Source organism: Macaca thibetana, chromosome X (assembly GCF_024542745.1).
Source record: "Macaca thibetana thibetana isolate TM-01 chromosome X, ASM2454274v1, whole genome shotgun sequence".
Taxonomy (NCBI): Eukaryota; Metazoa; Chordata; class Mammalia; order Primates; family Cercopithecidae; genus Macaca; species Macaca thibetana.
In genome coordinates, this window is record NC_065598.1 from 54,233,641 (window position 1) to 54,257,176 (window position 23,536).

General features: G+C 46.1%; 2 protein-coding genes and 1 non-coding gene across 6 annotated transcripts in view; 2 read left to right on the forward strand and 1 right to left on the reverse strand.

Annotated features, from left to right (window-relative positions):
• ITIH6 (inter-alpha-trypsin inhibitor heavy chain family member 6) overlaps positions 1-5,504 on the reverse strand; it is a 43,800-nt gene extending 38,296 nt beyond the window's left edge. The window contains exons 1-2 of the mRNA XM_050776837.1: positions 5,403-5,504; positions 4,223-4,377 (exon numbers count right to left, since the gene is read on the reverse strand). Coding sequence (XP_050632794.1) covers positions 4,223-4,377; positions 5,403-5,504 — 257 coding nt within the window. The remainder of the gene's footprint in view (positions 1-4,222; positions 4,378-5,402) is intronic.
• The window catches only part of MAGED2 (MAGE family member D2), a 645,534-nt gene extending 622,257 nt beyond the window's left edge, over positions 1-23,277 (forward strand). Inside the window, exons 2-14 of one of the 4 annotated variants that reach the window (XM_050776914.1) lie at positions 14,967-15,064; positions 16,559-16,632; positions 16,973-17,464; positions 18,092-18,400; positions 18,521-18,584; positions 18,845-18,924; positions 19,423-19,517; positions 20,206-20,285; positions 20,379-20,421; positions 20,741-20,803; positions 21,922-22,036; positions 22,510-22,952; positions 23,143-23,277. In XM_050776914.1, the coding sequence (XP_050632871.1) occupies positions 16,588-16,632; positions 16,973-17,464; positions 18,092-18,400; positions 18,521-18,584; positions 18,845-18,924; positions 19,423-19,517; positions 20,206-20,285; positions 20,379-20,421; positions 20,741-20,803; positions 21,922-22,036; positions 22,510-22,944 (1,821 nt within the window). In that variant the 5' untranslated portion in view covers positions 14,967-15,064; positions 16,559-16,587 and the 3' untranslated portion in view covers positions 22,945-22,952; positions 23,143-23,277. Of the gene's footprint in view, positions 1-14,916; positions 15,070-16,290; positions 16,480-16,558; positions 16,633-16,972; positions 17,465-18,091; positions 18,401-18,520; positions 18,585-18,844; positions 18,925-19,422; positions 19,518-20,205; positions 20,286-20,378; positions 20,422-20,740; positions 20,804-21,921; positions 22,037-22,509; positions 22,953-23,142 lie in introns of those variants that run through there. The other 3 variants (XM_050776915.1, XM_050776912.1, XM_050776913.1) reach the window with 3 other exon arrangements.
• Positions 21,631-21,758, forward strand: LOC126947043 (small nucleolar RNA SNORA11). Its single transcript, XR_007722894.1, has one exon. It is a non-coding gene; the product is annotated as a small nucleolar RNA SNORA11 (small nucleolar RNA).
• Positions 23,278-23,536: the final 259 nt, after the last annotated feature.

Sequence of the window (23,536 nt, forward strand, 5' to 3'; positions counted from 1 at the left end):
ATAATATGGCCATATTAATATAAAAATATATTAAGTAAATACTATGGGTGGTAAAAGTGGTAAAAATTGTGAAAGAAGTGTGCAAATTGTTGCAAAGGCTTCAGGGTCTGACTAGGGAGGAGGACTTGTCCTCAGGGAGCTCAGAGACTGATGAGTTACAAGCAGACTTGCTTACCCCCATTTTCCTCATTTCTCTAAGGAAGGTAATAAAGTGAAAAGAAGCTCAAAGAAGGGAGAGAACATTTTTGGCCAAGTCTTCAGGAAAGGGTCCTAGAGAAGGTGGCCTTGAAGCTAGGCCTGAAAGACAAGGAGGATATGGATAAATAATCTTCACTGGCCATGCCTTCTCAGTTTCCTCTGTTGGCTCGTTCTCTTCCTAACCTCTAAACCTTTGGAACACTCCAAGGCTCTGCTGTCAACCTTTTATCCTCTCCCCTCCCTCCCTCTCCCCTTCTGTCCTCTATTCTTTCTACATTGGCTCTCTAGGAGATGTCATTTAGCACCATGGCCTTAAATACCATTTATATACAGATGACTCCCAAATCTGTATCTCCAGTGTGGACTTGTGCCCTGAACTCCAGACCCATACATGCAATTTCTTACTTGACATCTCCACTAGAATGTTCCATAGACACCTCAAGCTGAACATATCCCAAACTGAGCTCCTGATAACTCTCCCCTCCAAAATCTGCTCCTCCTCTGGTATCTTTGTTTCAGGACATAGTTGCTCAGCTAAAAATCTTAGAGTCATGTTGGATTCTCCTCTTTGTTTCACAATCCACATCCAATCCATCAGAGATTTTCTACTCCATCTTTAGAAGACATCCACAATCTGTCTGACTTCTTACCACTTTATTTGCTGCTGTACCCCTGGTGCCTGGAATATGGCTTGGAACAGAGGGAGGTGCTCAACAATTATTTGTGGAGTGGACATCCTGGACAGACAGCAAGAAAACACAGAAAGTGTTTCAGGGGACAGCAAGTAGTTAAATTTGGCTGGAGTGGAGGGGCAGGAAAGGGAAGTATGGAGAGAAAGTTGGAGTGCTTGAGTGGGCCTAGAGAATAGGGGGCTTTGAACACAAGACTCAATGAGCTCATACAGCAGCAAAGACTTTTTGCCATGGAGAATGGAGAGTCTTGGGCAAATCTTGAAAAGGGGAGAGATGGCTCAGAGCTGGCCTTTGAGGAGTGATAGTTGGGTGTCCTAGAGAAAGTTAGTGCAACTCTGTAGGAGGCGAGTACAACGGTTTCCATTTTATAAGTGGAGTAACTGAGGCACAGGTATCAGTAAAGTTGCTTGACCAAGGCAGCAGCTTCCAGAAACACTGGGGGAGGATAGGCAGGTGGCAGAAGAGACCACTCAGGGAAGAAGTGTTTCTAGGCAACTGAAACAGAGTATTGCTGTGGCTGGGCTAGTGTGGGGGGTGGGCCGAGCTGGCACCTTCCCAAGGTCTCCTGGGGTGTGAGGGGGGTAGGGTGGAGCTGGTCTGGCAGCAGGACACTGGGGCCTCTGTGTGTGTGCTGCCTCCAGCCAGCATACTTTCCACAGAGTCTGCCCAAGAACATTTCCTCCAGCCTGCTTTGCTTAATTTTTTTAAAAAATTCTTTTGGTGTTTTTTTCAATTGAAGCAAAAATCGAAATTCTGCCTGACTACTTGGCTGTTACATCATTTGACTGCCAGCTTCTCTGGTTAGCCCCCCATACTCCAGACCCATGCCTGCTCTTTTCAGTCCTCGATTCGCCTGGGTCCCAACATGCAATGATCTTGGTCCCTTCAAATCTGACCCATATGGAAATCCTGCTTTCAGGGAGCCCTCCTTGACTGCCTCAGCACTTCTCCCCCAAACTCCCTGACTCTGACTCCATACCAGTTCCCTCCTCTAACCCAATCCTTCTCCAGGGGAAGTGCTGGGAGGTTCTTGATGGCACAGCCTAGGCCCACCCTAGGGCTGCATTTGAGGTTGTACAGATTATTGATGGCACAAGAACCTCCTCCCAACTAACAGGGACAAGCGGGGCTGAACAAGGGCGGATATTCTGCTTGTGCTGGGCTCACTAATCTGGTAAATCTGATAGTCCCTCTACCCAAATCCAGGGGCCTTTTTGTAATTCACACTAAAGTGTGATACTGGCTAATGAGGCCCCACTAAGCTTTCTCTTTATCTGCTCCAGCTCCCTTGTTTATCACCTCAACAGGGTACTATCATCTACCAGGTCTAATAAGCTGAAAAAAGGTAAACACCATCTATATTTACTTATTCTCCACTACAGTCAGGTTGTTTCTCCCTCGATGGTCTCTCACATCCACTACCACTGTCCTGCTCCCACCTTCAGCATCCCCTACGTGGATTCTGCCCCTGTTCGCCTACTCAGCTCTTGGCCACCTAGCTGGCCCCTCAAGTCCACTACCACTTCACAATCACCTCTCCTTGCTTAAAACCTTGCCATGTCTCCTTATTATGGCCCACGCTTATTTCTAAAGAGGGGTGCACATGTCCCAGGGGATGCTGGAGACAAATCGAGAGGGAGTGGGAAAATAATATTCACACTCTATTTTAGGGCTTTTCCCTCATCTTTTAGGGATTAATATTTTATATGCTTCATAATATACCTAATATATTTGCTCAGCAGTATATTTATATAATGCGTAAATGAATAAGTATATATGTTTTGGGAGTATATGATCAAGTTTTTCCTGATAGGTGTGCAAACACATAAGATGATTTGGAGACCATTAAGTGAGACCCAAGTAGGTGTTCTAACACTGGAAGTCCTCCACAGCCTAGTCTTTCTCTGTCTCTTACATCTCATTTTTTTACCACTCTTCTACCTCTTGTCTGTCCCTGACAGTACAGCGACACGGAAGTACTTGCAGTTCCCCTAATTGAGGGAACATTTATGCCTTTATTCCTTTTTCCTGGATTCCTCCAGTCCTGCCCTCACCCTGGTTGCCTGGTGAAGATGTCCTATTTCAAGCCTCAGTTTAGGTGTTATCTCTCTGAGGTTTTTTCCACCAGCCTGGGAATAGGAAACGCACCATTGTCTTCTGATCCACTTCACCATTCTAACCATTCCACATTCAGACTTCTCTTTCTCCCCAGCATACTTTATTAAAGCAATCTACTCACTGCTCCCCAACCCAACGCTCTTTTTTAGAGACAGTCTCACTCTGTCACCCAGGCTGGAGTACAGATATCAAAGTGCACTGCAGCCTCAACCTCCCATGTTCAAGCAATCCTCCTGCCTCAGCCTTCTGAGTAGCTGAGACTATAGGCATGCGCCACCATGCCCTGCTAATTTTTTTTGTTTTCTAGAGATGGGTTCTCGCTATATTGCCCAGGGTAGTCTTGAACTCCTGGCTTCAAGCAATCCTCCCACTTCAGCCTCCCGAAGCTCTGGGATTACAAGTGTGAGTCACTGTGCTGGGCCAGTTTCCTTTTTTATATCCCCCCTTAAACTGCGAACTCTTTGAGACTAGGGACTATATGCAGTTCACCTTCCTCTTTCTGTTGGACTCAGCACAGTGTAAGTCACACAGTCAGCACCAGGAAATGTTTGTTTAAAAAGCAATAAAGCTAATATTATCAACTACTTAATATGTGCCTGGAGCTAATTTTAGCGTACGTTTCCACGTATATTAATTCATTTAATCCTTGAAAGTGGGTTCTGGCCGGGTGCAGTGGCTCACGTTGGTAATCCCAGCACTTTGGGAGGCTGAGGCGGGTGGATCACAAAGTCAGAGATTGAGACCATCCTGGCTAACACGATGAAACCCGTCCCTACTAAAAGTACAAAAAATTAGCCGAGCGTAGTGGCATGCGCTTGTAGTCCCAGCTACTCGGGAGGCCGAGGCAGGAGAATCACTTGAACCTGGGAGGCGGAGGTTGCAGTGAGCCAAGATTGCGCCACTGCACTGCAGCCTGGGCAATAGAGCGAGACTCCGTGTTAAACAAACAAACAAACAAACAAACAAAAAAAACAAAAGGAAAAAAAGAAACTGTATTCTAATTTTATCCCCATTTTGTAGATGTGTAAAATGAGACTCCCAGAAATGAAGTAATTTGCCCTGGGTCCCAAACTGGCAGAGCCAGGATTCAGACTCAAGAAGTCTGATCTCAGAGTGCATTCTTTTAATCACTATGCTCTGCTGACAGAATACGCACACGAATGAACAAATATATGCACAAATGAATGAAGTGGTGACTTTGGAAGCAGACTTACATAGTGAAATTGGAGATAAAGGCGAGATGAGGCAGATCCAGGTCAAAGATGGCTTCATGGGCTTCAGCATGTGGATTAAACAGGACAGAGGTGACCAAGGTGTGGGCGTAGCGAGACACCACCGTGGAGTGCATGGAATAGCTTGTCATTAACAACTGAGAGAGAAGACAGGAGGAGGTGTTTTAGGTAGACTGTGTCTTCAGCCTAGATGGGCTAGTACTTGGGAACCCAAGATTCCTACACAGGACTCAAAGTATATAGGTGGATAAACTGAGGCCTAGAGAGGGAAAACAGCCTCTGTCGTCCATTTGGTGGAACTGCCTGATTACTTCAGCAAGCTTTATCAAGTCTCAGAACCCAAGACTCACAGAAGATTAGAGATCAAGGGACCTCTCTGGACAAGCACTTCTCTAACTTTGATGTGCACGTGAATCTCCTGGAAATCTTGTTAAAATGAAGATTCTGATTCAGCAAGCCTGGGGTGAGGTCTGAGATTTTATCTTTCTCAAAAGCTCCCACGGGATGATGCTGATGCTAGTCCACAGATTTCACTTTGAGTAGCAAGGCTTTAGAATATAGCAGAGCAGCCGCCATTCATTGAATCCTACTCTGTCCAAGGCACTGTGATAAATATTGATTTTTTTCTTCTTTAGGATCTCAGGTGTAAAGAGTCGCACTTATAAGAACAATCATGCACTGCAAGCATGGTAAGTATCTGGCATCCATGATGAGGGCACGCAGCAAGTACAATATCTATCTTCTTCCTCTCCTTTCTTGAGGTTATGGTCCCTCTATCTACCCACACGTGATGCACAGCTAGTTCCTTCCTAATATGGGACAGTGGGAAATGGGGACAATTTGAGATCAGACGGACCTAGGTTCAAATTCTGGTTCTGCCTCTTCCTGTATCTTAACTTTGGAACCTGTTTTCTCTTCTCTATAACGGGGATAATAATATAGCCCAGCTCACAGAGATGCTGTGAAGACTAAATGAAATAATAATTCTGGGACCCCTGGTGCAGCACCTGACATGTGCTTAGCAAATAGTACCTCTTTTCTCTGGCTCTAGCTTCTCAGTCATAGGACTGAAGAAACACACGGAATAACCTTCCCAAATTCCCCCCAAGAAGCTAATTTTATCACAAATCCCCAAGCTTTGTTCCCTCATCCCAGAACTGACCTTTGTGCTTGATGAAGCAGGGACAGGGGGTCCCTGGTATGTCAGTTCAAGAAGAATGGTCAGCAAAAAGCTGACACAGATGAGGTACCTCCACCCAGACATGATGCCACCTCTGGCCTAGATCTGTTGTTCACATCCAGAAGATCTGAGCCCGATCTCCAAACCCTTGCTCTTTTAAACCTCCAGGTATCCCTTCTCTTGAGAGGGAGGGACCATCCTGAAGGGTGGGGAAGGTACTGAATGTGGCATTGAGGCTCACACAAGCCAGGATTGTCCAGGAGCTGGGGCTGGCATCTTGCCTGGAGAAGGGCCAGTTCCATGCTTCCTTTTTTTCCCTCATCCAGCTGTAAGATGAATGGAAACTAAACATACCAGAGCCCTGGGTCTGTCTGTTTGCTGTGTTGGCTCAGGGTGGGGTTTTTCTTTCCTATAAACATCCACAGGAGCCCAGTAACTGGGGCCAGAGAAAGGTCACTTAGCATTGATCATCTTAAAAAGGTAGCGGCGATGAGAGAGGGATTGGCAAGGCAAGCCCCCAATACTGGTCTTCCCTGGTATTGACTTTAGCCTAGTGCCTGGAGGGACTTACTCAGGATCCCATAACAATTTAGGGGTCCCACAGACATAATAAGACTTACAATCTCTAGAATAGCTAGAGGCCAAGACAGGCTGGAGCAGGACTGAGAAAGAATATAACACAGTGGTTTCAAAACAGGCTTTGGACTCAGACCACCTGGGTTTGAATCTCCGTTCTGCCACTTACTGACTGTATAATATTGAGCATGTTATTTAACCTCACTGTAGCTTCAGTTTCTTCATCTATAAAATAAGAATAGTAATAGCATTTACTTCATAAAGTTCTTATGAAGATTGAGTTTGTACTTTTAGAATGCTTGGCACATGGTAAGTGATCAGTAAATAGCTGCTAGGAGGAGGACAGGATGAGGCATGACAGAGTTCAAAAGTGTGGAAACCTCCCTGCCCTCGGAGATCTGAGTGGAGGGAGAAAGGAGGAACTGAGGTGCTCTGGACTCAGGATCTGCAGGTCCTGTGGAGGGTAGGGGTGAGAAATGGGGCTGAGAAAAAGGAAAGTACTTGAAGGTCTACACAAGGACTATCAGCCTCAGTCAGAATCCTGCCACTCTGGCCCTCCCGCCTCCACCCATCCATACAGGGAGCACGGACAGCTCCAGTACTTACTCTTGGGGGCAAAATCTCTGACGACATTTTACAAACTACCCCAGGAACACTCAGATTTGTCCTAGGCCATTTGGCATCACAACAAAGTCTTCTCATTCTGGCACCTGTGGGTCCCCAAACCTGTCGGTTGCTACCTCCCACAAGTCCACACCAAGTTTCCTCTCAGGATTTCCTCATGAGGGAGAGCCTTAGCTAGAGAACAGCTCTGCTAGAGAACAGCTCTTAGCTAGAGAACAGCTCTGCAACAGAGAAAACTCCCATCAACTGCCCAGTCCTTTTCTCTTAAATATGAATGAGTAGCCAAGGAGCCTCAAGCAAATTAAGGAAGCCTGTAGCATGAAAGCAAAATACTAAAAGAAACAAATAGAACAACTGACCCTAGAGCAGTTTGAGGATCTGGGAAACAAAAGAGAACTTCAGGGGAAAAATTGATGCTATTCTCAGTAAGATTCAAGAAGATACAACATGCATAAAACAAGAACTAGATGCCATAAAACAGGAACAATCAGAGAAAACAGAGATTCCTTAGAAATTAAAAATAAGTTACTGAAGTAATAAATTTCCCAGGACCAGGAAATGAGGAAATCTCCCAGAATGTAGGGCAAAAAAGCCAAGGCAACAGAAAATGTGAGAGAAAATTTAAGAGAGATGGATTAATCTAGCAAATTAAACATTTGAATAATAGGAATAATTTTGTTTTCTAGACAGAGAAAACAAAACAATGAAGGAAACTTTAATGAAAATGTATTAGGCCAGATGTGGTGGCTCACATCTGTAATCCCAGCACTTTGGGAGGTTGAGGCGGGAGGATTCCTTGAGGCCAGGAGTTTTGAGATCAGCCTGGCTAACATAGTGAGACTCTGACTCTACAAAAAAAAAAAAAAAAAAAAAAAAAGGTGAAAAGAAATAGCCAGTCATGATGGCTCTCATCTGTAAATCCCAGCTGCTTGGAAAGCAGAGGCGGGAGGATTGCTTGAGCCCAGGAGTTCAAGGTTACAGTGAGCCATGATTGTGCCACTATACTCCAGCTTGGGAGACAGAGTGAGACCCTGTCTCAAAAAATAGATATATTAGAAGTTACAATAATTTCCTACACCTGAAGAAGGATCTCCACACAGGTGCCCAGAACAGCAAATCCAGGAAACAGCGAATCCAATTCAAGCAAAGACTGCAGCAGCCTCCTTACTGGTCCTCCTCCTTCAGCCTTCATCCTCCCCTTTTCTGCCTCCCACCAGTATGTTTTTACAACAACCAGAGGGATCCTTTTGAAACCCAAGTCAGATCCTGTCCCCTTTCTGCTTAAAACTCTCCTGTGGATCCCACCTATGGCTTACATGGTCCTATGTGAGAGGGGTCAGTGAGGCAAGCCCTCATTACCCATTTGACCCCATTTCCTATTACTTCCCTTCCTGCCTTCCTCCATCACTCTAGCAACTCTGGCCATTATGTTCTTAAAAAATGCCAGACATGGAGAAAAAAATGCCAGGCATGATCCTGTTCCATGGCCTTTGCAATGACTGTTTTTTGTGCTTGGAATGTTTTCTCACCAAGCATCCACTTGGTTAGTTCTCTCACCTTATGCAAGTCTTTGCCCACATGCTACCTTTTCAGTGAGTATTTCCCTGACCAACCTATTGACTTATTTTTAAATTTTTTTGTTATTGATACATAATATTTGTACAAATTTATGGGATACATCGATATTTCGTTACATGCATAGAATGTGTAATAATCAAGTCAGGGTATTTAGGGTGTCCGTTGCCTTGAGTATTTATCATTTCCATGTGTTGGGAACATTTCAACTTATCTTTTCTAGCTATTTTGAAATATACAACACATTGTTATGACCAGCCTACTTAAAACTGAGATTTTTCTCCATAGCACTTACAACACATTATAATTTGAATACATTTTACTGATTTATCTTATTATCTTTTCTCTCTCCCTTACTAGAATCAGCTCCATGGGGGCCAAGGATTGCTATCTGTCTTCTTCACTGCCCTAGCCTAATCTCCCAGAACAGTACCTGGCACACGGTAGATACTCAAAAAATACTTGTTGAATGAGTGAATACAAAAAAATTCAAGGAAAAAAGGAAGGCTTTTAGAAAGTGTGTGTGTGTGTGTGTGTGTGTGTGTGTGTGTGTGTGTGATTATTCAAGAAAGTCTTGGCCAAATACAAAGCAAAATAAAATGTAATATGATTATGAGTAGCTGATAAGAGTAAAAGAAAGATTCCATTTGACCTCGATGCTAGAAACATTCTCCTCTGAGAGGCCCAAAGATTGTGACCTTGAACTTGAAGAGAAGGAAGTGTATTCCAGGCTCACTGCTTGGCTAGATTTTGAAAAATATTTACATAGCCATGATAATATGAATGCTGTTTATTGGGTTTCAGGTCATAGAGTCAACCTGGAGAGACAAAGCAGGGAAGATCTGATTGTGGCTGTAGAACAGAATGTAAATGTTAATAGCCAGGGCAATATAAAAGGAAAGATAAAACTGACAATGTGGGACATTGAATGGGCAGGGGGAGGGTTGTAGCTACAATATCCTTGTCTTAAAAAGTGGGGAGTCAAAATTGTCAGAAATGGATGGAATACAAATAGAGGTCTGAGTATATCTTTTTCAAGTTACAAAATTAACCAAAAACAAAAAAGGAACATCAGTGTTAACCATTGCAGGGGAGTAGAGGGAAAAGTGAGGCACTGTACATAAACAAAATCCTTACTGCCATCTCTGGGATATTGTCTAATTTTTTTTAAAAGAACCATTACACACACATTATCTAGAGTTGTAAAGGGAACCAACAGTAGAGCTAAAACTAAAAACTGTTAAAGGTTGGCTTTGAAGGGGTGGGATGGAGATGGGGAGGGTTGAGGCAGGGGACTATTAGTTTTTGTCATATGATCTTCTGTCCTATTTCATTTGTTGTCATGTACAAGCATGGAATTCATAAAAATCAAATGTTAAAAACTGCATGTTGATCTCATAACAATGAAATAATTATATTTCCTATGACACTTTATGACAATATCTAAATGGGCATATGGATATTCAGTGAGATGTGCCTCCACAGATGAAAAACATACTATAATGTGCCTAGCATATGTCTGTGAAGAGTGTTGGAAAGGGTATTCTGGGACTTAAATCATTGGACAAAGTATAGTGTAGTTAAGGCTTTGGTATTTGATATTCCACTGACTTGGGTTCAAGTCCTCTCTGTGCCACTCATTGGTCGCCTTGCCTTGGGCAATTTACTTCTCTCACTTTTAATATTGCCATCTGTGAAATGGGGCTAATGTTCACACAGTATAAAAATAAACCCCTTAAGAGTAAGGGCCATCTCTGTAGAGGTGTCTAATACATAGTTGGTGCTCATTTTCTGTTGAATGGCCTAATCATAGCTCACAAGCTTGTGCTGAGGAAGGACTCATTATACAGAGAACAGGGGAGAATGAGGGTTAGTCCAAAAGTAGGTAGCAGGTTTCCTCATCTATGGGAAATTTGTCTTTTGTTAAACAAAATGTCATTTTTGCTGTGGAAAGGTAGCCCTTAGGGCTTAGAGTGAAACGAAGTTAACTAAATTGCCCTACATATAAAAGGGGAAAAATGAGATTTCACCAGCAGCTCAAGAAAGAAGACATGGCCAGGTACGGTGGCTCATGCCTGTAATCCCAACAATTTGGGAGGCTGAGGCAGGCGAATCACTTGAGCCCAAGAATTTGGGACTAGCCCACGCAACATGGTGAAACCCTGTCTCTACCAAAAATACAAACAAACAAACAAACAAACAAAAAACCTAAAAATTAGTAGGGCATGGTGGCATGTGCCTGTAGTCCCAGCTACTTCTGGAGGCTGAGGTGGGAGGATCACTTGAGCCCAGGAGGTGGAGGTTGCAGTGAGCCAGGATCACACCACTGCACTTCAACCAGGGTGACAGAGTGAGACCCTGGGGAAGGTGGGGGGAAGAGAGAGAGAGAGAGAGAGAGGACATAGGAGCCTGGAAATGGAAAAGAGAGAAGTTGCCAGCCTGTTGGGGGACAGAAAGGGTCCAACGGGGTGGGGCACGGGGCCTAGGAGAAGGAACAATTATTAGGCCTTTCCCAATGGTAGGAATGAATGGCTATGGAACTCTGAAGAACAAGAAAGTTCGATGTCCAATTTAAAGTTGATTTCTATGCTGAGCTGCATGGTTTAAATGACTAAAGAAGTGATGGGCAGCCTTAAAAGGAAACCTTTGCTACCCTCTCCCAAATTTTCCAAAATTCAGAGATATGGATTCTGTATAGTTTGGGAGAAGGTAAATGTGCTAGGATAGGATTGGTGGTGGGGATATTCTGGGCTTTCCATTTGAGCTTAGGAATCTGGAATCTTGGATGCCTGTGGGATTAGACAGTTCCGTCTCGACATTCCGCACTAAGCAATCCTTAGCCTGCCTTTCCTTATCTCCAGAACAGAGCTGCCTGATAACAGCCTTTCATCTTTCCTCTTAGTTGATATGTAGGATCTATATGATCTCAGATATTTCTATACTGATCTATGGGTGCTAGAAATGGGCCTAAGACCCAGTGACCTAGGTTCTTCAGAGTTTATGGGTGGATGATGAAGATCAAGATTCCAAGAGTTCACAAGGAGAAGGTGGGAGGAAATCTCTCTGGTCAAAGGGTAAAGATTATGAACTAATTTGTCTTTTCTCCCCTGATGAGGTTGCCTCCTGCCCTCTGATCCCCAGGTCATAAGATAAGGGTGTTAATGGTATTATGTTATGAAGGTGGTGGAATTGAGAGGGGTCTGGGGAAGTTTGGGTTTGACAATCTTTGGGAATGCCTCTCTGATAGATTTGGACTGAGATTTTTCCTGACTTCCTGAATCCAATAATATCTCCTAAGGTTCTGACTCTGTATTCCTTTAAGTTACCCCAGGATCCCAAAGACCACAAGTGGGACCGAAAACATTGTGAAACTTAAAATGTTGGAGATTGTAACCTAGCGTAGATATACCAGAAGTGTAGTTGTAACAGAGGGTCTTCCCCATGGGGACAAAATTGCTTAACAAAGGCTGCTAGGCAAGAGAAGGCAGGGCATATCTGGTAATAGTGAAGTGTTCTGTTTAGGTGGAATATAGGCAACTATATCTAGTACTTTCAGAAAAACAGCAGGAAAAAGGCTGGAAACTTAGTCAGGGCTGGATTTTGGGAGAGCCTTGAAATCAAACTCAAGCGTTTCTTGGGAAAGCATTCCATACCCATTGTCATGAATACCTCACCTGCTATTCATATCTCAACTTACTGTAATCAGGAAACTGCTGCATGGAATAGACTCTGAAATAACAATGGCTTAAATAAGACATGTATCTATTTGCTTCACCTAAAAGAAACCCAGAGGTAGGCAGTTCACGTTGGCTTCATGAAATTGTTATGGATCCAGGTTCTTTTTAGTTTATTAATCCAGTATCTTTAGAGTGTGACCCTAGTCCTCATGGCCTTTATTCTGGGAGGCTATGTATCTAGCTAAAAATCAGATGGCTTATTACTAAGGAAGAAGAAGAGCATGGATATCAGGGTAAGCAATTAGCAATCTATGCCACAAACATGTTCACTGAAGCTATTCCTTCCAAGGTCACCAGAGACCACCACTTGATCGTCAAAATCCCCAGACATTTTTTCAGGTCTTACTTTTCTTGATTCTTGGCAACATTCATCACTATTGACCTTGACTCCTCCCTCCTTTTGAAACAATCTCTTTCCTTACTTTTGTGACACTCCTTTCTCCTTTTTTTTTTAATGATGTCTTGCTCTATCACCCAGGCTGGAGTGCAATGGCACAATCTCGGCTCACTGCAACCTCTATCTCCCAGGTTCAAGCGATTCTCCTGCCTCAGCTTCCCGAGTAGTTGAGACTACAGGTGTGCTCCCCCACACCCAGCTAATTTTTTGTGTTTTTAGTTGAGATGGGGTTTCACCATGTTGACCAGGCTGGTCTTGAACTCCTGACTTCAGGTGATCTTCCCACCTCGGCCTCCCAAAGTGCTGGGATTACAGGTGTGAGCCACCACACCCGGCCCTCTCCTGTTTTTCTCTCTGCCTTTTTGGTCACTCCTTATCAATCTCTTTCATGAGTTCCTTTTCCTCCACCTATACCAAAGGTGCTTTTGGGCTGCAGGGCTCTTCCGTGGGCCCATATCTCTTCTAGCACTGTGCATTCACCAGGGTGCTGTTGCCCTTTCTCATGAATTAAAGAACTATTTATGTACTGATGACTCCTAGATCTATAGCCTCAGCCTAGACCACTTCTCTGAGCTTCAGACATGTATATTCAACTGCCTGTGGTACATTTCCATATGGACATGCCACAGGTGCCTTAAAAGCAATGTTCAGTTCTCCTCTAACCTGCTCCTCAAACCCGCTCTTCCTTCAGTATTCCTGATCTCAGTGAGAGGAGTTACCATTCACACAATCTCTCAAATCAGATCGCCAAGAGTTCCCTTTGACACTCCACTCGTCTTCAGTTACTCAAGTCCAATTACTTTTTACTTCTTTACTATCTCCTCGATTCAATCACTTCTCACTACCTGCCACCACTCTAGGTCAAAGCACAATCATTGCTTACCTAGATGACTACAAAAGGCATAAGTACTCTCCCTGTTTCCAAGACAACACCTATTCCATACTCCATATAGCAGCTAGGTGTTCTTTCTAAAACACAAACCTATGCTGTATCCTTGCCTAGAATCCTTTAATAACTCCTGGGTGTTCTCAGGATCAAGACCAAAGTCCTTATCTTGGCATTCAAAACTTGCCAACTTGCCACGATTTGGAAGGGATTGGGAATTTGAGATGCCAGAAATAGAAGAAAAGGAGGCGCTATGTCTAGTGTGGATAAGGGAGAAAATCTGGGAGGCAAGAACATGGTGAACTGATATCACACACTTGGAGAAAGCAACAATTCAGAGAAAGAGAAAAGACAGGAAAACAGAAGCCTGCCTTGAATATGCAAGAAATTTGTGTGTGTGTCTATCTTGAATTATCCATAGAACATAGGGATTCATGATATGTTATTTACACAGTAAAAGGTGACCACATAAAGCAGGAGACTTGTGTCCATTTGAATTACATTTATATGTGGAAAGGCATTGAATATTATTTCCACAACTAACCGTTGTGCTGAATTTTATTATGGTTTCTAATAACTTTTTAGTTGATGCTCTTGGGTTTTCCAGGTCTGCATTTATATATCCAGTAATTAATGATGATTTGTCTACTTCCTATTATTTTACATCTTATTTTGTTTTCTTGAATAGATCCAATTGCTTATGTGAATTTATTATGTGATAGAGGTGCCATTTCAAAGCAGAGAGGGAAAAGATGGATTAGTTTGCACATGATGTAGGGGTAAGAGACTATGAGTTTGGAGAGTAATCAAGCTGAATCCGTATAGAAAATAAATTTTGAAATGATCAAACATCTAAATGTAAATAATAAAGCCACAAAAGTGCTTCAAGGAAAAAAAACGGGGATTGTTATAGGAACATGAAAAGCATCTTTAAGCAAGCAGCAGGATCCAGTTGTGATGAAGGAAAAATGGATATATTTGACTACATAATAATTAAACATTTTTGTTTGGCAAAAATTATCATAAATAACATGAAAAATATTTGTAATATGTGACACGTACACGAGAGACATTGCTGGTGGGAACGTTATTCCATGTACTTTTTAGGAGTAAGTTGACAAATTTTGTATCTTTTGTTATCAAAATGGAAGACGTTTTTGTAGCATTTGAGCTAGCAAAAAATACCCTAAATAAAAAAAAAGTGCCCCAAACAATCTAAATGTACATGTGTACTGGACTGGTTCAATAAATTATGGGACATCTATACAAGAAAAGATCATGCAACTGTTTAGAAAAATGTGCACTAACGGAAAGATTTTTTATATATAACTGGAAAAAAACAGGTCGCAGAACAGAAGGTATGTATAGTGTACCATTTGTCGGAGAGAGAACCTGAATAATTAGTATACGAATAGAAAAAAAATCTGGATAGCAAAATGTTAATAGTGGTTATTTCTGGGAGATAAGAGTGGCCTTTCATTGGTATGTTATATATTACTGCATTGTTTTAATTTTTACAACAACAACAAAACAACAACATATTACCTTTGTAATAAGAAAAAATGAAGATATAAAAATAAATTCAATGAATGACTTTCTTTCGGGGGCGGTTTGGGTTGGAAGAGTTTCAGACTGAGCCTGGTACAGTGGCATAAACATGGGCTTTGGCGTCAGACAGCCCTGAGCAGGGCCCCATTGCCCCACCCCCGAGGAAGGCGAGGGGGGGTGGCAGGGGGCTGCGGAAAGGGGCTGGGCTGGGTTGGGCTGTCTGCAGCTCTAGTCCAGGAGGCTGAGACTTCGAGAGGGACTTAGAGAAGGCAGACGCATCCCGAACTCGCTGGAGGACAAGGTGAGGTGCGTTGAGATTGGGGTTTTATGGAGGTCATAGAGTGGTTCCAGACCCCTCGAACCCATAGCCAGGCAGATGAGCAATTCTTACTGCACCACTGCAGCTGAAGCAGAGGTGACCTGGAGTGGTGTGTAGGCAATGAGGACGACTGAGAAAGTGGTAGGCTGTATAGACTGGGAGCAGAGACGAGCGGAGGAGGAGGGGAGAAAAACGGGGAACCAGGAATGTTGGGAGGGGGACGAGGAATACAAGGAGGGAGGGGAACACTAAGGGGGAGTGATCCAGAGAAGAGAATGGGGATGCAGAGAGGGGTTAAGGAATACTGAGGGGCAGGGTGTGCAATCGTAACACGGAGGAGGATGTAAGGAATGGGAAGAGGGAATTCTGGAGTAAATAGAAAATGTGAGGTGGGAATAGGGAGTAAGGAGCCAGGCTAAGGGAATACGGAGGGGGGCATAAGGAATGAGGAGCAGGGAGCGGGGGAGGGGCAGACAGGCTGGGACGGAGGCCCCCTAGGGAGGCGGAAAGGGGCGGGACCACTTCCGGCCTAGAGAAGGGAGGGCAGTCTCTGAGTTTCGGAGGGGCTTGGAGTGAGTGGACGCTCTCGGGAACTGTAGGAGGACGAGGTGAGCAGCCGGGCGGGCTTTTGGATGAGAGCCCCGCTAGGGGTCGGCCGCACCCTCTGGGATCTGGAGAAAACCTGTCATGAGGATCGGATCGTACCGGATCCATCCGGCTGGGAAGGGAGGGGACTGGACCCGGTTTGACCGGGCCCAAGATGGAATCACTAGCTCAATATTTATTTGAGGAGGGGGTGTAATAGGGAAGGGGCGGAACCAAGATGCGCCTGTTTGGAGGGGGGCGTGTTAGGAAGAAGGGCGGGGCCAAGAGACACTGGACTCGGTAGGGCCTGAGTAGGGGAGGGGCCGGGCCCACCAGACACTGCGACAATTTTGGAGGAAGGCTTCTTGGGCAGGGGGCGGGACCGAATGGTACTGCGGACCTGGAGAGGGGCGTGTGTCGGGGCAGAGTGCCAGACTGAGACCACGATCACTGCGCATGCGCACTATGTATCGCTGAAAGGGGCGTGTTGAGAAGGGCCAGCACTGAGACGAGCCAGCTGCTGAATGCGCATGTGCACGGTGGACATCAAAGAAAGGGCTCGTGCTGGGAAAGCGGGCGGGGCTGAGAACGGCCCTGCAGCCGACGCGCATGCGCTCTATCGACCTGCGGCTGGGTGGGGGGTGCACTGGGAAAAGGGGCGGGGTCCTCAGAGCTGCCGCGCTGGCACATCTTCCTGGAGAAGGGGAGGGTGCGGCTGCAGACAATTGAGACTTAGAAGCTTTGGATTCCTGTATCTGAGAACGGAGTCGTTGTGGGTGGTGGAGGGGGTTGGAATTGGGGACCTGCGGAAGGTAAGGATCAGCCTCCAGGCACAACAGGGGAGAGGACGTTCAGTGGGCTTCAACTTGACCCAGGCCTTCTCCTCTTCAGGCTCAGCTCTTGCCAGGCCAAATTGAGACATGTCTGACACAAGCGAGAGTGGTGCGGGTCTAACTAGCTTCCAGGTAAGGCCTCTTTCTGTCCTTTCCCCAGCTGCTTTTCCTCTCCAGCCCTTGTTGCTGCCTTAAGTCCCTTGGCTCTTCCCCTCCCATCCTTGTCCTTCTCCACCTACTTTCCTGCCTGGGTGTCCCCCTGCCCAGTGGAGGGAGGGAGAGAAGGTGGGCGGGCCCCTCTTCTGCCTTCAGTTCTTGCTCAGAGGAAAGGGAGGCCTTGTTCGGCTGAGGTGGTCAGAGCACACCGCAGGTACGAGTACAGGTCAGAGAAGTGTGGCCTTGGAATTTTGGAACCATTTGCTTAGTTGGGGGTGGGGAGAAGGTCTGTGAACTTCCCTGCTTCCTCTTGCAGGCTGAAGCTTCAGAAAAGGACAGTAGCTCGATGATGCAGACTCTATTGACAGTGACCCAGAATGTGGAGGTCCCAGAGACACCGAAGGCCTCAAAGGCACCGGAGGTCTCAGAGGATGTGAAGGTCTCAAAAACCTCTGGGGTCTCAAAGGCCACAGAGGTCTCAAAGACCCCAGAGGCTCAGGAGGCACCTGCCACCCAGGCCTCATCTACTACTCAGCTGACTGGTACCCAGGTTCTGGCGGCTGAAAACAAGAGTCTAGCAGCTGACACCAAGAAACAGAATGCTGACCCGCAGGCTGTGACAATGCCTGCCACCGAGACCAAAAAGGTCAGCTGTGTGGCTGATACGAAGGTCAATACTAAGGCCCAGGAGACTGAGGCTGCTGCCTCTCAGGCCCCAGCAGATGAACCTGAGCCTGAGAGTGCAGCCTCCCAGTCTCAGGAGAATCAGGATACTCGGCCCAAGGTCAAAGCCAAGAAAGCCCGAAAGGTAAGACCTCTGCAGTCACCACCCTTCGTTTTCTACTCCTCTCCTCTCAGTTGGTTCATTTGTTCTACAAACATTTAGAAAGATCCCTGTGCTCATCAGGGCTGTGGGGGGCACTGAAAGTAATGTGATGTAATTCTTGTCTTCAGAGAGCTTGCAGACTGATGGGGAGATGAGACAGGAATACACAGAGCTGCAATCTGAATATAATGCAGTTTATATTTACATAGTAGCTGCCCTGTGTTAGGCCTTGAGCTAAGCACATTTATGCAGGTTATCTCATTAAATCCTGAAAGTAATTCTCATAGCCCCAATTTTATAGAGAAGGAAGCTGAGTTCCAGAGAGGTGAAGCAGTTTTTCTAGGGATGGTTCAAGCAGAGCCAGTAGTGGGCACAGAAAGAGAAGAAGACTCAGCCTCCACCCACCCTTGGTTTGCTCCTGGCCTGCTAGGCAGATGAAACACTTGCTTGGAAGTCAGTGAGAAACAAACCCAGGGTTCAGCATAGCCAACATCTATTAAGTCAGGCTGTTACTACAGGGACGGGATTGGCGGGTGCTTCCTGGAAGAGATAGGGAGAGGAAAAGGACCACCTGTTTCATCTGGTGATGTTGAGCTTCTGTTGATGCAGGTGAAGCATCTGGATGGGGAAGAGGATGGCAGCAGTGATCAGAGTCAGGCTTCTGGAACCACAGGTGGCCGAAGGGTCTCAAAGGCCCTAATGGCCTCAATGGCCCGCAGGGCTTCAAGGGGTCCCATAGCTTTTTGGGCCCGCAGGGCATCAAGGACTCGGTTGGCTGCTTGGGCCCGGAGAGCCTTGCTCTCCCTGAGATCACCTAAAGCCCGTAGGGGCAAGGCTCGCCGTAGAGCTGCCAAGCTCCAGTCATCCCAAGAGCCTGAAGCACCACCACCTCGGGATGTGGCCCTTTTGCAAGGGAGGGTAAGAACTCTGTCCTTTTTACTCTGCCTTTCCTACTGCCTTGGCTGCCCTTTTCTTTGCCATCGTCTCAAGTTTTCAGCAAACTTGTTTTGGTCTTTCCATCTTTTTCTACTCTGCCAGGCAAATGATTTGGTGAAGTACCTTTTGGCTAAAGACCAGACGAAGATTCCCATCAAGCGCTCAGGTAAAGTCCTACCAATCCTCCCTCTACCCTAAGCTCTGCCCTCCATTGCCCTTGCATCATTGTGCTGGGGATATCTGCTGCTCTTATGCTTATATCTCTGTCCTCCCAAAGTTCTAATTTGGCAGTGCTAGCATCTCTGTTGATAAGCACAGAACCTGGTTATGCCACCCTTGGTGTGGTTGGCAAAGAGTCTATAGCTTGGGCATCAGGGCCACCTGGCATCTCTTCAGTCAGGTGCTTACACCACTTTCCCCTTGCAGACATGCTGAAGGACATCATCAAAGAATACACTGATGTGTACCCTGAAATCATTGAACGAGCAGGCTATTCCTTGGAGAAGGTGAAGGGGCAGCCCTGGGGGATGGGCACAGTGGGGAAGCCTTGAATTGAACAAAAATGTGCAAGTTCCTTCTCAGGGGAACCAGAGAGACCTGCTAATCTAGCTCCATCACTATGCTGAGGGGCAGACAATGGCCTAGGGAGGGGTGTAGATGAGTGATGGGTCACACAGCAAGTCAATGGTAAAAGTACAGTTAGGACCCAAGACACCCAACTTAGTCCTGGCTTCTGTCCACAGCTCATGCCATGTATTTCAGATTTCACCTCTCCCTTTCATTCCCCATTCTCTGTCTCCCTAGATTCCCACTCATCGCAAAGACGATGATGACAATAGTACATTTGCTGCATGTTTACTGGGTGCCAGGCACTTAGCTATGTACTTTGTGTGCATTACCTCACTGATTTCTCACACATGCAAAACGCCTAGGTACATAGGGAGCTGCAGCATGCCCCAGAAGCTGAATTTTGTCATCTCACAAGCTGTTCTTCCCATCCACAGGTATTTGGGATTCAATTGAAGGAAATTGATAAGAATGACCACTTGTACATTCTTCTCAGCACCTTGGAGCCCACTGATGCGGGCATACTGGGAACGTAAGCTGGGAAAGGGCTGAGGTGTGGGGGGCTTCTGCTTTGGCCATGTGCTGCTACCCCTTCTTTGTCCTACTTCCCCCATCCTCTTAGAGAGTCAGGAAAGGCAGGGACTCAAAAGCCCCGTCCCAGTTCCCATGCATAGTTGGAGCCCTGCTCACAGTAGTGATGCCTGATTATGATTGACTGAAGGGTGTAGGAGCCTGAGGTGGGACATTCCTGCTGTCAGCTTTGCTGTTTCTGTAGAAGCTTCCCAGGAAAGCAGGCCTGTCATTGCTCGCCTCTTCCTACTGGGTGCCTGGCCTGGCCTTGGCAGAGTGGTTCTCAAGGAGGGCTTCCTGGTATGGGTGGATCAGGATGCATGAAGCGCAGGAGTGTCAGTGGGGCTGAAGGTTCTGGGAGAGAAAGAAGGGATTCACATGGACTGAGTGCTTGTGTTGTACCAGGTTGACAGCCATTCTTCCGTCTTCTTGGAAACCCAGGGAAGGGAGAATATGATTTTTCTATTTTACTGAATAGTAAACTGAGGCTTGCAAGTCTAAGTGCCTTGCCCAGGGTGGCATAGAGCTGGCAGCAGAGACTGGGCAGAATTCTGTATCTGAGGCATCTGGGAGAGGCTAGCCTAGTGAGCTGGCTGGTGTGTCTGTGGTGGCTGCTGGACATAAACCTCTCTGTCCTGTTATTTCTCTAGGACTAAGGACTCACCCAAGCTGGGTCTGCTCATGGTGCTTCTTAGCATCATCTTCATGAATGGAAATCGGTCCAGTGAGGGTGAGTGGCTGGGCATGCAGCTGAATGGGTGGCCATGGTCTGGATTCCATGTGTTCAATTTCTGTCCCTGTCTCCTCTTGCCTCCCCTCGCAGCTGTCATCTGGGAGGTGCTGCGCAAGTTGGGGCTGCGCCCTGGGTATGATTGGGCTCTCTCAGCGCTTGCTGTCCGTGTTGTCCTTTGGCAAGAGAGGATGGTCCTAGGATTGCATCAGTCTGGTGGTCTGGTGGAGCGGGTGGGGTGCTGGACTGGGTAGAGGGCCCAGGGTTCTGACCTGGGTGGATGATGGGCCTGAACTCTCTGCTCCCTCTATCAGTGTCTCTTGGGCTTCTATGGAGCTTCCCTCTTGTGCTGGAAACCTCTTTTCTATCTTGGAAATGCCTCTGCCCACATCTGGGAAGTGTCACAACCTTGAGTGAATGTATTTGTTTATTTATTTTTCTTTTTCTTCTCTCAGGATACATCATTCACTCTTTGGGGACGTGAAGAAACTCATCACTGATGAGTTTGTGAAGCAGAAGTAAGTATCTGTCTGGTGTTCATGTGTTCCATGCATTTGGCCTATTTCAGAACTGAGTGATAAAGCCATGGTGCCTGCATGCATGTGTCTATGTGTGTATGTATTTGCATATTTGCGTGTATGCAGGTGGTGGATTATTCCTTGGGTGGTGATGGGAAACAGAAGCAGCACATGTTTCCTGATCTGTTACATGTACCTCAACATTTGTCTTGAGACCAGTTCTGCAAGGGAGGGATTATCATTACCATCACTGTATGTATGCAGAAACTGAGGCTTAGAGAGACGAAGTCATTTGGTCAGGGGTACACAGGTAGCAAGTAGAAGAGTTGTGTTTAGAACTTAGCTCCAAAGCCTTAGTTCCTTTTACTCTGCTAACTAGAGCTTCATAGAAATTAATTTCCATAAAGAAATGACATAGAATGGTAGCTTCAGGCAACCAGGTACCATGCTGGGGAGTTGACTTGTACATCTCATTTCATTTTCATAATTACCCTGCAGCTATCATCCCTTCCCCGTTTTACAGTTGAGAGACCTGGGGCTCCGAGAGAGGCGATCTGAGCATGGCCCACAACTGGTATGGGCCTGGAGTCCAGTCCTCTTGAATTTCTGGCCAAGGCTCACCTATCCTTGGTCCTTAGAGGACATGTGAGCACTCACACAGCCACACGCATGTGCACACAGAAACATACACACACACACAAAGGGTCAGGAATTCAACATTTGTGAAGCATGCTGCTATTGGCGATTCTTCCTCTGTAGTCTTTCCGGTCATTTTCTGTGGTGGGCCTTTCCGGGCTTGGCCAGTCTGAGGTCAAGACACTTGCAGTGGGGTGTGCTCAGAGCAGGGGGCCCAAAGAATGGCTCCTCTGTTTACAACACACCCAACAGGAGTCTGGGGTCATTGTGATGAGGGCCTCAAACTTGTGGCTTCCCTATGAACAAATGTCCCCCCACACCTTTGTGTGGCTTCTGGTCAAGACCAGTGGGACAGGGCTCAATATTGGAAGAAAGACTGCAGTAATTAGTGGATAATGTTGCCATCTGGAGCCTGTCCAGTCTATGCATGGGTAGGCCATGAATGGTCTTAGAAATAAAGGCTTTGAACCTCTCTTTCCAAGGTACCTGGACTATGCCAGAGTCCCCAATAGCAATCCCCCTGAATATGAGTTCTTCTGGGGCCTGCGCTCTTACTATGAGACCAGCAAGATGAAAGTCCTCAAGTTTGCCTGCAAGGTAATTGGAGAGCTGCCTGAGCTCGGCAAGTCAAGAGCATGGGGTGCCCCTGGCTGGGGCAGGCTGTGTGCAGAGCAGTCTGAAGTTCAAATCTGAATGTTTTGGTGCTTCTGTTAATTGTCAAAACACTGTAACAGGTACTTTATCTGAATCATTTAAGCCTTAAAACCTGATATGTCATTGCCCTGTTACAGATGAGAAAACTGAGGCCCAGAGAGGTTGGTAGGTGACATGTCCAAAGTCATGGAGCTAGTAAATGTCAGAGCAGGGATGGAATATTAGGTGCATAATTACTGGTAATACTGTATTATTACTCTTACCTTTTTACACTAAGCATGTAGCATAGCGCCTAGCATAAAGAGTAGATGCTTAATCCTCTTATGCTCCTTCTGATGGTTATTTACATAGTAATACTGTATTATTACTATGGCTTAATCCCTCTGTGGTCCTTCTGATGGTTATTTTTGTTTCAGGTACAAAAGAAGGATCCCAAGGAATGGGCAGCTCAGTACCGAGAGGCGATGGAAGCGGATTTGAAGGCTGCAGCTGAGGCTGCAGCTGAAGCCAAGGCGAGGGCCGAGATTAGAGCTCGAATGGGCATTGGGCTTGGCTCGGAGAATGCTGCCGGGCCCTGCAACTGGGATGAAGCTGATATTGGACCCTGGGCCAAAGCCCGGATCCAGGCGGGAGCAGAAGCTAAAGCCAAAGCCCAAGAGAGTGGCAGTGCCAGCACCGGTGCCAGTACCAGTACCAATAACAGTGCCAGTGCCAGCGCCAGCACCAGTGGTGGCTTCAGTGCTGGTGCCAGCCTGACCGCCACTCTCACCTTTGGGCTCTTCGCTGGCCTTGGTGGAGCTGGTGCCAGCACCAGTGGCAGCTCTGGTGCCTGTGGTTTCTCCTACAAGTGAGATTTCAGGTATCTGCCTTGGTTTCAGTGGGGACATCTGGGGCTTATGGGGCTGGGATGAGGAGCTGGATGATTCTAGGAAGGCCCAAGCTGGAGAATGATGTGGAGAGTGTGCCAAGACACTGCTTTTGGCATTTTATTCGTTCGTGTTTGCTGGATGTCAATTGACCCTTTTATTTTCTCTTACTTGTGTTTTCAGATATTGTTAATCCTGCCAGTCTTTCTCTTCAAGCCAGGGTGCATCCTCAGAAACCTACTCAACACAGCACTCTAGGCAGCCACTATCAATCAATTGAAGTTGACACTCTGCATTAAATCTATTTGCCATTTCTGAGTTTATCGCTTTTTTTGGTGGGCCGTCACATTTTGGTATCACATTTAAAAATGAATGAGTTGGGAAAGTTTCCACCTCAGTCTGTGCTTAGTTTGAGGTGATATTGTTGGATTCCCAGGAGTGAGATTAACACACCTTTCTGGGATAGATTGGGCCTCACGTCTAGCCTTCAGGGTGGTGGGATTTTAGTGGGGTGGAGTTAAAGAGATTGTAGTTACAGAGGACACACTTTGAAGGAGAGGCTTGAGGTCGGCAAGTC